This window comes from Capsicum annuum, chromosome 10, assembly GCF_002878395.1.
Source record: "Capsicum annuum cultivar UCD-10X-F1 chromosome 10, UCD10Xv1.1, whole genome shotgun sequence".
NCBI lineage: Eukaryota > Viridiplantae > Streptophyta > Magnoliopsida > Solanales > Solanaceae > Capsicum > Capsicum annuum.
This window is the reverse complement of record NC_061120.1, coordinates 128379083-128395441: the sequence shown is the minus strand read 5'-3', so window position 1 is coordinate 128395441 and position 16359 is coordinate 128379083. Positions and strand designations below refer to the sequence as shown.

The window sequence follows — 16359 nt, the reverse complement described above, 5'->3', positions numbered from 1 at the left end:
TTCCTAGGACATTTTGATGTAACAAAAGATTTCATGCTTCAAAGTTCAAACTAAGATGGTTCTACAAATTGGCTTCCTTTTAGCCTTCACATTATGCAAGAATTACTTAATTTCAAGAAAATCTCTACTATGCAATTCAGTTGTAGCTAATTTCCAGCAACATATTAAAACACATGCACAAATACTGACACATTAATAGAGAGATGAATGAGAGGCAGAATCTTAAACTCAGTCATATTATTCCCCATGATAATTTTCACAGAAAAGAGAAATGTACAAAACAAAATTGGTAGTCTCAAGGAAGCCATAGCATTTTGTTAACCTATACAGTACTGTAGGGATCTTAGTTCTAGTATTATTAACATGAATATGTTTAACCATTTTCATACCAAAAGAATTTGACTAGAGACTTCCATGGACTAACAGTGTATACTGAGTAGTAAATCGGGAAAAAATTGATCATCTTCCATTTATACAACATGTACTCCAGTTTGAACATTAATACTCCCCAGGGGCTTCCCTCTTCCCATATTGAAACCTCTTGTTCCATCGGGCATTCTAGGTCCTTTTGTAGCCTGTTTCACAGGTGCTTCATATGTGCTGCTTTGTAGAGATGTGGCAAGAAGGCCACATCCACTGTATATTTGATTTCTTTGTCGTGTACTTTTCCCACGCCCTTTACCCCATGTTTTCTTTGTTGTTTCTGCTAAAGTCTTTTCAACCTAAGATCAATTGAGAGAAATGTAGGTTAGTGCGTGAAGAAAGAGGCATAGTTTACTCTATGTCTATTAAGTATAGAGATTCAAATACAGGAGTGAATAAAGGTTACTAAAAACTAAGAAGAGAGCTTTTATTTGATCACGTGACCATGACTGTACTCACATTAGTATCCACTGCTTCTGATCGATTAGTAGCAGGATATGAGTCATCTGCCAATTCAGAAATCAACCGATCTTCATCATCTAAACAACCATCAAATGCTGACTTTCTACTCTTTAGTACTGACATTGGCTACAATATTCAACAAAATTTTTAAATAATATACCCGCAAAAACTGAAACATGATCTTAGCACGACTATTAATTTAAGTGAACATTGTGTTAATGATTTTAATGCTCTATCCAAGATCTGAATGAATCAAACATTTTCATATCAAACGGGTTGTTGCAAATGAAAAATAAAAAATAGAAATGCACTTAGTTGGCTGATATCTGAATGATTAAACTTACTGAACGTCTGAGCAGCAACCTCACGCGAAGGCCCCTTCTCCAGTTCCTCTCATCATTTAGCTTCTCTGCCTGATTAGATTAGGCAATATAATAGTTTTAGATGATCCAAAGTAGGTTAAAAAAAGATGATGATAAATGGAAAAAACTTCAAAAGGAAGCAGCATAATACTTTCTCAGCGGCTTCTGGATGCTCGAACTCTATCAGTGCATGAAGCTTTGAAGGAAAAAAGTAAAATAGAAGTAATTAGATCCCTATCCAAAGGGGCAGCTTATGCTTTTGAAATACAGAACAATTCTATTAATTAGTACTTATACCTTACTGCTGATGCCCAAGTCTCCTCTGGTACGTGTGTTATGATCTTGGGGATGGCATACTCGGATGGTTTTGACACTAAAATGGGAACCAGTATGTGTTAGTACGAAATAGATACATATCGAAAAGATAAAATTTGTTAATAAAATGCTAGACTATAATCACCTTCCAGCCACATTAAATATTTTCTCAATGTTGTGATGGGAGTGATCATTCGGTAAATTCTCAGCTACCACAGTGCGCAACTGAAAAAATGGTATTGTGAGGAGCACTATTAGTATTATGACATTTAATCAAAACCATACTGTATAAATGATAAAAGTAAGTGTACCATCAATTCCTCTTTATCCTTGTCAGTGAATGGGATTTTTCGTTTGACCCTCTTACCATCATCGCTTACAATCTCCAAATATAAAAAATTGTTAGTTGTTAACAGTTGTTCATAAGGAAATTAAACACAACAACTAAAAACCTAAAATTTACCAGCTTTGTAGAGGATAAGAGGGAATGAGAAAGCGTTAATTGGTTATTGGTGATGAGGGACTTGATTTTCTTTGTAGCTGAAACAGAAGCAATGGGAACTGCAGTAGTAGCACACATATTTATCAAAAAATTGACAAACTAATGTGTAGAAATCTGTAGACTTTTTCTTTATATTAATAGCCCACTCACCGAAGGCTTCGGGGTCTTTGTTCATCTGTTTCAATAAGCTCTCATTCGCAAGCAAGCTCATGTCACTAAGTTGGTATTCAACCTATCAAACATAAAAACTATCATCTTTAAAGGCTGGTAAAAAAGAAAGCAATAAAGGTTACATACATAAATCATGCTAGAAAATGATTAGTGTAGGATCTGACTATCCTTGTAGCAGTATTTACGAATAGTCATGAATCAGAACAAAATCTGCAGCTACATTTATGAGATAGATTCTTATACATGCTCAAATATATCCTATTCATGCAACTCCTTTTCCCTTTGTAATTACTTACTAAACACTAGAAATAAATAAAAAACCAACTTGTTCTTCAAGAAAATATTTTCTAAGAAAGCACAAACACACCATTACTGTCAATGATATGGTTGAAAATCCCTAGAGATGTGGCTTAATGTCAATCAAATGAGTAAATATCGTGGGAGACCGGGTTCTATTCCTAAGATGAAAATATACTGGGAGATTTTTTTCCATTTGAGTAAACCTTAGTAGATAGAATTATATTCGATACTTTTACTAGTGGGAGGTAGAAGATACTCGATCGAACATCATTATTATTCAAAAAAAAAAAAGAAAGAGAAATTAAAGGAAAAAAGGATAACCTGTTTGATGACTTTTAGCCTAAGGTCTGCAGGAAGGATATCCTTTTGAGGGAGAGAGGAAATAAAAGAAGGTTCTTGAAGAAAGAAGGTAGGATCTTGATCACCTCCATATATTTTGCTATTGTTATTAGTTGCCTCAGTATTGACATATTGGAAGCTGCAGGGATAAAAATATCCTCCTGAAATAGGAATTGTGGCGGCATGTGATTTTCTTGGCACAAATGCTGGGGCTTGAATATTGAATTTGAAAGAGCCTGCAACACCATTCATATTATTATTATTCCTATCAACAAGTTCTGGAGTACGTTCTTGGACACTAGAAACAACTTTCTCAGGATGCATTTGTGCCATTATTATTATTGTTATTATTATGGAGCAAAATGGGACGATGATCAATTCAACTCCTCTAGTAGCCTCTTTCTTTTTTTCTTGTTTTTTTTTTAAAAATAAAATTGTATTCCCCTTAATTAGAGTCAATACTTTTGAACATGCACCACAATTTTTATCATTTCATAACTTGTGTCTTTTGGTGTTCTTTCCCTATCTCTCTCCACTGATATTGTCTAATGGTAGAGCGATGGAAGTTGCTTGAGTCACTCCTTAGGTTTAGTAACTGTATTTATGAATGAATGGTTTACTGCATTCCGCGTACCAAACTAGTTAGCAACCTTTGAATTTTGACCAACTACTCTTCACCAACCACGTGTACTAATTATTAATACTTCCTTGCTCCCTGCCACCTTTCCAATTTCTATAAACCATTTTTGTTATTTTGACCGTAAATTTAGATGTTAAATTTAAATAACTTTAAAATAAAAACTACATATTTGAAAACTATTTAAAAAATACTAAACATACCTCACAATAATTAACAAATCAAAATATTCATAAAACATATAAAAAATGATAGTAAAATTGAGACATAAGAAATATACATCGTAGTCATTAACTAAAACTTAGAAAAGATTATTCATTGAGACTGCAAGAGCTACACCGAAATATGAAAGGTTACAACAACAAGAAGCCTAACATATTCTAAAAAGTGGGGTGTGGGAGGCTAGAATCTACGCAAATCTCATCACTGCTTTGTGGGAGTAGAGAGACTATTCCAGAAAGGCCCTTGGCTCAAGTGCAACATCACCAAGTAAAAGAAAAAACAATCTGTGAAGAAAACATATTAATTATTAATGAAAGAAGTACATAACCTACAAGAAAGGAACAATAACAAAAATAAAATAGAAAAGGACCTAAAATACCCTAAACCTATTGGAAATGGCGTAAAAATATCCTCTATACATCTTTTAGCTTTATAATACCCTTCATATCCACCTTTGGGCTCCAAAATGTTGTTCACATCTACCTTTGGTCTCCAAAATACTCTTTATTTAATATTCTCAATATTAAAAATATATCATTAATGAAGTGGCACATTCCCACTAGTCCCGCATTTTATTAATTAAAAAAAATTAAAAACCCTAACTCTAAATGCCTTGTTTTGAAATTTATGATCTAATACTTTTTGTGGGTTGAAATTCATGTGATGAAAAGTTTAAAACTTGTTGTACACTCATCGAACATGAATGGTTCTTAGAATAGAATAATTTTCACCACAAGATTTTTTCAAGTTGAGATATTGGTAATGGGAGCTTTAGTATTAAAAATCGTTTGAAGTTACAAAATAAATGATGTTTTTCCTGATGAAGTACAATGCTTTAGTGCATGTTACTTTAGTGCATGTAAATGAAAAGGGGGTTTAGAAATTAGTTGTAGTAGACTGGTAGATGATTCTGCTTGTCTTCAATATTTCTAGAATTCTAGATAATTTTCTCTAAAGTGATATCAATGATACTGAATACAACAACACCTACCTGCTGAAATGTGTTGTGAACACTATTGCAACGAAAGTAATCATGATATTATTACTTTTTATCTAAATATATCAAATTAATTTGTCATGACATTTGGTCATAAGATTTAATAAATCACATTTCACCTTTCATGTATAAAACATGACATGATAATTTACCTTTAAAGTAGAGGACCAATAAGCAAATTTTTACTTGATTTCACAAATGCAAAAGGAAGAAAGTAACTTATAGTGCAGTTCTTAGAAGAAAAAATACCAAACACATGTATTCATTCATAAAAGAAAGATGCAAACTTTGGCATGGTTTCACAACAAATAAATTAAAATATTAATATATTAGTATTGATCGTTGGGTGATGAGGTAGGTGTTGTGGGTTAGAATTTTTAATTTTTTTAAACAATAAAACGAGGATCAATGAAAATATGTAACTTCATTAATAAAATATTTTTTATTTATTTAATATTAGAAATGTTAAATAAAAGGCATTTTGGAGTCCAAAGGTAGATGAAAAGGGCATTTTGGAGCCCAAAGATAGAAGTGAAGGGCATTTTAGATCCCAAAGGTGGATGTGAAGGGCAATATAGATCCAAAAGGTGGATGTGCATTTTTGTACCATTTCAAACAGGTGAAGGATATTTTAGGCCCTTTTTTGAAAATAAAATAACGTTATAATCAGAATAAAATAACCTACCTATGATGAAAAATATTAAAAGGAAGAACTATAATATTGCGACTAGTGCTATGACAGACTCTAACAAGCCTAAACCTCTTGAAAGTAAGACGACACTCAACTACCTACTAACCTTCTACCTTAATATGGAACCTCCACACCTTCCAAGATAAAGTTATGTTCTCAGCAATATGAAGTTGGGTCATGTCCTGTCTAATCACCTCTCTCGAAAACTTTTTGGCCTATCTATACTTGTCCTTAAATCCCCTATATCTAACCTCTCACACGGTAATGACCTGACTTTTGGTGATTTGTCTGAAATATTTATTTTTGTATCATTTTTTTATTTTACAACTCTCCATGATTTCACTATGATATTTCTAAGTATGGATATAATTGGCACTTTTTTTATGCATTTCGATATGATTTGTGCAAGTTTGTGATTATTGGTGGCTTAAAAAGACTTATAGTTATCTTCAGTCAACATTCATTGATCTGTGTGTCGAATGAACAAACAGATTGCTCCAACAGATCTGAACCATCAATTTTAGGTTGATAACATGGTTAGTGTGATTTTAAGGCTTTTATATCTAATTTCAATCATCGGTTCAAAAGTTGTGAAATCCGGTTTTGAGTCTCAACTTTGTGAAAATGATCTTTTTTTAAAAATATAATATTTCCATTGAGTTTGAAATGTTGAATTTGGATTAGCAACGGGTTTAGTTCGACTTCGTAGCTTTTAGATCTCATTTCGATCCTTGGTTTTGAAATAGTGTAAATAGAGTCCAGGGGTTAATTTTATAATAACAACCTTTTTTGTAAATTTTATTATTCCACTAAATCAGGAATGTGTTTTATAATCAAATTTTACTATTAGATCATGTTCATAGGGTTTTGAATGAGTTTTGGTAGGTTTTTGAAATTGATGATGTTGTTGTGATCGCATACACAAACTTTTAATAGTGTAAGCAACATTCTGACCCTTTAAGTAAGTCGCATAAGTGATCAAAGTATCGCGTAACCATCCATCGCTGAGTTATGACTTCAAATTCATATTTTTGACATTTTGTGAGCTAAGAAGCTCTGATTTTAACATTTTTTGATAAGTTTTTCTCGTAGAATCATTATCTATCAATTATGAACTCTATTTTACCTATTTCCTAAGAACTATTTTATTTTTCATAATTTCTATCCAATTTGAGAATTAAAATGCCATTTTCCATCATTTTAAGGCTTGGTAGATCAAATTCGGATATTCCAAAGGGGTTTTGATATTTCTAATATTATAATTATTATCTTAGTCTCAATTTCAACTCTGAAATAACTTCATATTCTTGATTTTTAAAATGGACTTTGGGATTTTTTGTCGGTAAAACTTGAAAATAGTTTTTCTTTGATTTGAACCTCATTTTTAATCTATTTTCACATGATTTTTAAGATGTAGACTACTACGAGTATGGTGAACATGCTTCTAAAATAAAATTATAATTTTACTCTTCTATTTTGAAAACTCATTTTGGGAGTTCATTTTGACATTGACTAAAAAATGGGCAATATGGATATCACTGACTTTTTTTTAATGCATAGATTTTGTATTTGTATGTTTTAATTGATTTTAGGTTCGTTCATGTGGGAAAACTCTAAATTGAGGACTTTTTGAACTAATTGTCAGCATCAAGGTAGGTTATGACTGAACTTTCTTCAGACTGGGTAGGGTAGTTGATAATAATGTAAAAACATGTTATGGATACAAGATTATATCACAAAAAATATGTTTATATAATGTATATTCTCGTGTAGGGGACTATGTAGATAATATTTGGTGGTGTTGTGACATTATTTGTTTATGTGTGACTGTGTGAAGTCTTATATGATGTTGTTGGTCTGATATTGATTGTGATTGTTTGGTTACACTCATTTTAGTCAGAAAAGCATGGATTTTAGGATTTATGTGGTATCAATGACTCGTTATTTCATGTTTCACTTGATGGTTTTTTGGATCATGGATGGTTGGTTGATTTGAGTGGATTCTTGTCTTACATGGTTTGTATATTGGTTGGATATTGGATATTCTTATCTTGGTTGGTTGTGAGCATTACATCCTCATATCATATTTATTAATGAAACATGTTCATTAAAATACTGGTTTTTTGGACAGAAAATATGACATCTTCAAAAACCTTATACCGCTGATGTGTCGAAGAGAAGTTATGGATATTGGTATTGGATATTGGCTGTATATATTAACCTCCCCATGAGTTCTATGTCTATAGTTGAGTTTGGTAAGTACGGGTTGGCAAACCTCTCATGGGTCCTACATTGAAGCGAAGCTCTATAGGTGTATACAAAGGTTGTGTTATGACCTTGTATATCATTCATCATCATTATCATCTTTATTTCACTTCCTATATTATGCTTATGCCATGATTATATTTTTATTTTCTACTTGATAACTACTGATCTGTTCTATCTTCCTATACTTTTATTTGATGTACATGTATAATTATTCTTCTTTTTTGTACATGTATTAGTTATATGTGTGTATATTAGAACTGCTAATGGAGGATTTATGGGATACCATTTGGGATATTTTTTATTGCAAGTGATATGCCTATAGTTTGTGTTTATATGCCTTATTTTCTACTTTACTCGATCGGCCTATGATACCTATTAAGTACAAGTGGACCGTACTCACCCCTACTGTGCCCTTTCAGTGCAGATCTAAGTATGAGTGTGCCACACATATAGCTGATTCAGGGGACCTTTAGGAATATTCGAGATAGTGAATGTCCTATGCTTCAAGAGTTGGCCTATTACTTCGTCCTATCTATTACATGTCTTATTTTTATTCAGAGATAGAGTTTGATCCTCTTTGGAATGTTATTATATCTTTTGTCATTTGAGATGTATTAGGTTTTGTAATTAAATTTGATATCTTTGATTATATTTTTGCTTTTACTATATATATGTGGTTCAGTTCCATTTTATGGGTCATGCGTTGGTTTTGGTATTAATTTTTCATTTTATATAAATTTGCATTATAGGCTTATTTGTCAAAGCTTACCGCGATAAGTGCCATTATGACCCCTAGTTTTTGGGTTATGACAAATTAGTATCAAAACAACTAGGTTCAGGGGTCTCAATAGTGTAAGAGTGCGGTGTCTAATAGAGTCTCACAGATAAGTATGTAGACCTTCGTACCTATTAAAATACCTAGGGTTTGGACCCTTAGAAAAATTCCCTTAGTTAAAGTTTCTGGGCAAGGTACGACTCAAGGGTATTAGTCATACCCTGGGATATGGCTTGGGGACCTCTCACTCGTATGTTATGAAGTGTAGTAGGGGTTTTATTTCATCCAAGGTATGGTTTAGCATCTCCCTAGTAGTATGTTAGGGTATGGTTCTGATGGTGCCTAGTCGTATGATGCCATATGCTTAGCCTAGTTAAATCTATCCAAGGTACTGCTCAAGGTACTGTTTAAGGTACCATTCATACCTTAAGGTACAAGTTATCTTAGCATGGTCATATATGGAATATTTTAGAGGTCCATGGTGTAACCTATAATACAATTTAGGGAACCACTTGTACCCTAGGGTACGACTTAGGTGTGGAACTCATACCGTTCTGGGTGTAACTTTAAGCTTTTAAGTTAAGGGCATTTTAGACATTTCCCATCCCTCAACCCTAATAACCCACGACTTTTAACATTATTTGGACCTTCATTCTTCATATATAGAAGTTCAAAAACTTCTTCAATAAGATTGGAGGCTAAGGTTTCAAGAGTGTCCATCTAAAGGCTTAGAGGGTCAAGAATCTTTTTGTAAATCATCTTGTATAAGGCATATGAGTCTTCCCTCCTTGTTATTTCCTAAATATCATGCATTTTAAATAATGATTTGATTCTTAAATGGTGGGTTTTGATATAAAATACTAAGGGTTTTGATGTATAGTGATGGGTATTGTTTACTCTTGTTAAAACTTGTGTTTACACATGCTTTTGGTGATGGTTTGCACATGTGGGTGCTAGCTGATTGTGGTTTAACAAATGGGTCATGGGTAACCCTAATCTGAATGGTTTTCACTTGGGTTTTGGTTATAGCTTTATGCCCTCAAGGTGTTTGTGAAAATGTTTAAGTAAAATAACTAGATAATGCTAATAGTGTTTTGAACTAAGGTAATGGGTTAATGAGTAAGAATTATTAGTAAGTGACTCGTAAAGGATTTGTTGGCTATGAAATGAGTTAATTGATGATTTTGGTGGTTTGCTTGGTTAAATGGGTTAGAGTCCCTAAACATAAAATTAAATTGTGTCAAACAAAAGTTTGGTGTAGGAATGCTAATGAAAAATGAATGGTGTTGTATAGGTCTTGATGATAACAAATTGACTTGAATGGTGATTGAAACTAATGTATTGGCATATTAAAGTGATTGATTGATAAATACTTTATTAAGACCTTGTAGTCATATATGGTATTGAAATATGGCCTTGATGGCTTGAAATGGCTGAGTGGGTTAAAGTCCTTAAATGTTGAATTGAGTAGATGTGAATATATGGACAATAGGTTAGAGTCCCAATGTCTACTAGTAATGGACACGATGGCTTGTGGTTAGAATCCCCTTGCGTAATAAGATGGTTTGTGGTTAGAGTCCACTTATTTGATAAGATGGCGAGTGGTTAGAGTCCACATGTCTAACAAAATGTCTTGTGGCTAGACTCCACTTGTCTAACAAGAGGCTTGTGGTTAGATTCTACTTGCATAATATGATGGCTTGGGGTTAGAGTCCTTTTTCTTGATAAAACCTATGCAGGTGGAAGGTTAGAGTCCTTCACTTCATGGTTCATGATTGGGTGCTTTGAAATGTATGTTATGACCTTGTTATCTCTTGACACTTGATGTATTTACATATATCTGCATGTCTATTGTGTATGAATGTGGTGGCTTATAATGGTTTGACTTGGTATTAGATAATTACACTTTTTTATCTATACCCTTGAGTTACATGCTAGCGCTCTAACTGCTAATTATTTATGAATGATGTGTCCCCATGCAACACAGAGGTTAGAGCTTTGTCTTCTCTTCCTGTACAGTGACCAGGTGTTCGAATGGATCATGTGTTGACTTTGAAATGGTGATCTTTCATACTTCGGAAGGCATATCATAGTTTTTATATCTAATGTCACAAACTTGTATTAGACTTAGTTTTTTGCTATTGTTGGGGGCATGTCCTGATATATTATAGACACCGAATTGGTAAAGGCTTATGGATGACTGTGGACTTGGGTAGGTTCAATGTTTTATGTTTACATAAATTAAAAGATTCGACATTCTATAGTTATGCTTATTAGTCTTATTTTCGCTGTCTTATTATATGTTTGGAGTTCATCCATCGTTTATGGATTGATGTGATGGCTAGTTTGGGTTAACAGAGCAATCTATAGTCCTTGTTGGGCTTGAGATACCAATACGACAAGGCCAGGTTTTGTGTCGTTTCACCTATCTTTGAGAGTCTAAAAGATGTCTTTAGAAAGATTTCTTTATTTTGTTTCTCATCATGAAGATCTTTCATACTTAGTGTTCTAAATAGTGGTTCATTATTTTCTATGCTTGTTTTCGAGTATGATATCTCGAGATCAGGGGTTCAACCTTTTTCTATGTTATCTCCTCAGGTGGGGTCTTAGCTAGCCAGGTTCACTATGCCTCCTCTTATTACAAGTATAACTATGTCTTATAAGGATTAAAAAAGGTTTAAGAGGTACTCGCTTGGGTCCTCCTAGGTTCAGTGGTGATGTAGGAGAGGGTACCTATGAGTTCTTGATTGACTGTAGTGAGAAGTTGCATAACTTTGGTTCACTTGAGTCACATGGGGTTGATTATACAACTTATTAGTTAAGAAATGCAGCCAGAGATTGGTAGAGGTCACATATTGGTTGCCAACCTCTTGTTTTACCGGAGATGACTAGGGTGCTGAGGCCATTTTGGATAAGTTTGTGCCTTTTAATCTAAGGGATCAGATGAGAGATGGATTAAACATTTGGAGCAAGGCACCATGACTGTTATAGAGTATGAGGCATACTTACAGGACTTATCTAGATATTCTTATGCCAATATTTCCACCAAGTCTTAGGAGATTTGGATATTCATAAAGAGGTTTGATGTTTCTCTTCAGCTAGCTACGACTCTGATAGTAGTGTATAGATCTTTATTTTGGAGTATAGTGGATCAGGCTAGGATGACTAGGACTATTCTTTGAGGATTTTAGGGAGGCGCCAAGTGGTTGCACCGTTAGGGTTCAGAGGTCACACTCCTTAAGGTACAAATTGTAGAGGCTTTTATGGGTATCATGGTTGGCCAGTGCAGGCAGCCTTATAACATTCAGGTAGTGGATCTTCTGGTTTAGCAGCTTTGGGTGGTCATCCCTATTTGTTTTAGATCTGTACCTAGTTTATTTGATCTGGGATTGACTTTTTCCTATGTGTCTACTTATTTTACTTCGGGTTTTGGTTATTCTTGTAAGCCTCTTGATGTGCCTATTCATGTATCTACCCCCATAGGAGACTCCTTAGTGGTGGACTGAGTGTACCAATTATGTGTTGTGACTTTTGCTAGAAGTGAGACTTGGGTAGATCTAATCGTATTAGATACGATAGAATTTGATGTCATCTTTGTTATGGATTGGTTAGCTCCTTATCATGTTGTCCTAGATTGTTATGCTAAGACCATGACTTTAGCTTTGCCAAATGTACCAAGGATATCTTTCAAGGGTGTGCTTCATTCGAGTCCCAAGAAAGTTATATCATTTCTTCAGGCTTGTCGCTTTGTTGAGAGGAGGCACTTGTCTTATTTGGCTCATATTCATGATAATAGTGCAATGTCACCTCCTTATTTTGATTCCATTCATATTGTCTGTGAGTTTATGGATGTTTTCTTTATGAATTTGCATAGTATGCCTCTGAATTATGATATTGGCTTTATGATTGATATTGAGCCAGGAACCAAGCCCATTTCTGTTCCTTCCGTCAAACTCAATATCTCTTCTCCTCACATCGGCATATAACTTTTGACGACTCTGAGCTGTCTTTAACCTCTCTCTAATAAACATAACTTTCTCAATAGCTTCAAACAATGCATCAAGCCCAATCACGGCAGCTTCACCACTTCAAACCCATCTTCTACCATACAAGGCCTCAAATGGTTCCATCCCGATGCTAGCATGGTAACTATTGTTATAGGCGAAATCTATTAATGGAAAATACTCATCCCAACTACCTTTGAAATCAAGAGCACATGCCCTCAATATATCTTCTAGGGTTTGAATAGTACTCTCAGCCTGACTGATGTCTACGGATGAAAAATGGAACTCAAAAGAACTTGGGTACCAAGACCCTGGTGAAACGCCCTCCAAAATTGAGAAGTAAATTGAGTACCCCTATCCAAAATGATAGACGAGGGAACTCCGTGCAGCCTGACTAACTCCCAAATATACAAATCTAGCATAATCCTCCGCTGTATAAGATGTATGCATAGGCAAGAAGTGCATGGACTTAGTTAGCCTATCTACAACAAACTAAACAGAATCATGATGACAACGCGAAAGAGGTAACTCGGTCACGAAGTCCATATTCACCACTTCCCACTTCTAAGTGGGTATACCAAATTCTTGTATCACACCACCAGGTCTTTGGTGCTCTACCTTAACCTATTGGTATGTTGCACACTTTGCTACAAACTCAGCTATATCCTTCTTTATACCATTCCACCAATAGATTTCCCTCAAGTCGCGGTACATCTTGGTAGTGTCGGGATGAATAAAATACCGCACGCCATGCAATTCATCCATAATCCTCTACCTCAGATCATCAACACACGAAACGCACAATCTACCCTGCAATCTCAACAAGCCATCTCCCCCTTGGGAGAAAACCTCTACCTTTTGGTCCTTAACTATCTCCTTCAGTCTGACCAAACTAGGATCTCTATCTTTCTTCTCCTTCACTTCCGAAACTAAAGAGGATTCAGAAATACTTTGCACCAAAGTACTTCCCTCAGCTAAATCAAGCAACCTAACATCCAATCTAGCCAGACAATGCACATCACGAGCTAACTCTTTCTTACTTTCCTCTACATGAGCAACACTACCTATAGACAATCTACTAAGGGCATCCGCCACTACATTGGCCTTACCTAGGTGATACAACACACTCTTATCATAGTATTTTAACAACTCTAACCACCTCCTCTTCCTAAGATTCAACTCTTTCTAAGTAAATACATATAACAGGCTCTTATGATCAGTAAACACATCAACATGAAAACCATAAAGATAGTATCTCCAGATTTTCAAAGCAAAAACGACAACAGCTAACTCAAGATTATGGGTTGGGTATTACTTCTAATGTGGTTTTAACTGTCTAGAGAAATAGTCTATAACCTTACCTCTTTGCATCAGCACACAACCCAAACCAATTCTAGAGGCATCACAATACACCGCAAAACTATCTGTACCATTAGGCAAAGTCAACACAGGGGCTAAAGTAAGTCGTCTCAACTTCTAAACACTCTTCTCACAGGAATCTGACCACTGAAACTTAACTTTCTTTTGGGTCAACCAGGTCATGGGAGACGTAATAGAAGAGAAACTTTTCATAAAATGACGATAGTAGCCTGCTAGACCCAAGAAACTTCTAATGTCAGATAGAGAGATAGGTGATCTTCTTGATCATGCTCATTACGGGAGTAGACAAGGAAGTCATCTATGAACACTATGAAAAACATATCAAGATATTGCTTGAACACTCGATTTATGAGGTCCGTAAAAGATGTTGGAGCATTGGTTAGCCCGAAAGACATGATTAGAAACTCAAAATGACCATAGTGGGTTTGGAAGGCTGTTGTTATAATATCACATTCCCTCACTTTAAGTTGATAATAGACGAATTTAAGGTCTATCTTGGAGAAATAACTTGCACCTTACAACTGATCAAACAGGTCACCAATTCTCGAAAGAGGGTACTTATTTTTTACTATGACCTTGTTAAACTGATGATAGTTAATGCAAATACGCAAAGAACCATCTTTCTTTCGCACGAATAAGACAGGTGCGCCCTAAGAAAAAAAATACTAGGCCTAATGAAACCTTTGTCTAAAAGATCTTTGAGTTGCTCTTTCAACTCCTTAAGCTCTGCAGGTGCCATATGATATGGAGGAATAGAAATAGGCTGAGTATCGGGAAGAAAGTCAATCTCGAATTTTATCTCCTTATCGGGAGGTACCCCTAGGAGATCTTCTGAAAAAACTTCTAGAAACTCATTAATAATATTGACTGACTGAAAAGTTAGAGCCTCGGACTTAGTGTATTTGACTCTAACTAGGTGATATATGCAACCCTTAGATATTAGCCTTCTGGCTTTGAGATAGGAGATAAAATAACTCTTGGGAAATACCAAACTCCCGGACCACTCAAAAGCTGGTTCATCAGTAAATTGAAACTTGACCACACTGGTACGACAGTCTATAGATGCATAACAAAAATGATGCCAATCCATACCCAGAATAAGGTGAAAATCCACTATGTCTAACTCTATCAAATCTACAAGTATGACTCTATGAAGAATAGTAACAGGACAATCTCTATACACTTGTTTAGCAACAATTGACTCCCTTACTGGTGTAGAAACTAGGAAGGGCTAAAAAATATTTTTGGGACTCATTTTGAAATTCACAGCTACAAGTGGGTCACATAAGAGAGACTTGACCTAGGGTCCAACAACACATAGACATCAAAGCAAAAGACAGGGAGCATGTCGGTAACGACATCGGGTAAGTCCTTCTGATCCGGATGGGATGGTAAGGCATGGAATCTGTTCTGGCACTGACCGTTAGCAGTGTTAGATGAAGCACCGTGAGTAGGGGCAGGATGGGGTACAGGAGCTGGTGCACTAATAGCATGTGCCTAAAGTCTGGCATCTCTGTTCCCCCGTCTAGCAAGAGAATAGTCTCTAAGTCTGTGACCCTACTTGCCAAAACCAAAACAGCTCCTCAAATCTACGAAACACTCACTGGGATAATCCTTACCACACTTAGCACAAGGAGGATAACGGGGCCTGTTACCAACACTGCTCTACGATCTAATCATAAAAGACCTGCCTCCTTGCTCTTGCCTGTCTCTACTTATGGGAGCACTAGTTGATGAAGGCGCTAGCATAGACAAACATCTTTAAGACTAAGGGTGGTTCCCTCTATGGAACCTAGGCTGGCAAAACTCAGGCTACTCAGATCTAGCCCTCTTGTTACCCCTCACTCTATCTCTCTCTCTAATCTTATCCAACACTCTTTCAGTACTAATCCAGAAACACCGGTCTCAAACTTGCTCATACTAGCTCGGGTGTCAGAAATCAAATCAGGAGCATATTTGGCCAACTAGTTGAACTTCAAGCAGTACTCCTTAACAGTCATGGAGCACTATCTCAAGTTCATAAACTTCTCAATTTTAGCCTCCCTCATCTCAAGCGGAAAGAACTTTTCTAAGAATGCATCTTGGAACACCTGCCAAGTCATAGGAGCAACATTCTCACCTCTACCTTTCCTCCATGATACAACCCAATCATAAGCAATGACCTTTAGTTTGTAGGATACCAACTCAACACTTTTTTCCTTAAAAACATACATCACTTGTGTGATCTTTCTCACCTCCTCAAGGTACAACTGTGGGTCCTCATCTTCCTTAGACCCATAAAAATCTGGCGGATTCATCTGTATAAAATCATAAATCCTAGCCGTAGCTATATCACCTCCCTACTAATTAGCAACTGCAGCCTGGTTATTGGCCTGAACGTTGGTGCTGACTTCTTCGGCTAACTCCTGAAAGACCGCCCAAAACTCGGTATAAGACATAGTCACATTTAAAGGCCTCAATAAGTAGGGGTTGCTCATCATTATTCCTGCAGGCATTCACTCTTTGGAGAGA

The 16359-nt window shown here is 35.5% G+C and overlaps 1 protein-coding gene across 1 annotated transcript; it reads right to left on the bottom strand.

Moving 5' to 3' along the window:
- Positions 1 to 208: 208 nt before the first annotated feature.
- Positions 209 to 3441, bottom strand: LOC107844763 (la-related protein 6C). The gene is made up of 10 exons (XM_016689114.2): positions 2857 to 3441; positions 2215 to 2296; positions 2026 to 2123; positions 1874 to 1945; positions 1708 to 1787; positions 1545 to 1620; positions 1399 to 1443; positions 1230 to 1298; positions 883 to 1011; positions 209 to 722 (listed from the first exon to the last, which is right to left on the bottom strand). Exons 1-10 carry the CDS (start codon positions 3205 to 3207, stop codon positions 471 to 473), a joined length of 1254 nt encoding a protein of 417 aa, XP_016544600.2. The 5' UTR covers positions 3208 to 3441; the 3' UTR covers positions 209 to 470.
- Between the last annotated feature and the right edge of the window lie 12918 nt (positions 3442 to 16359).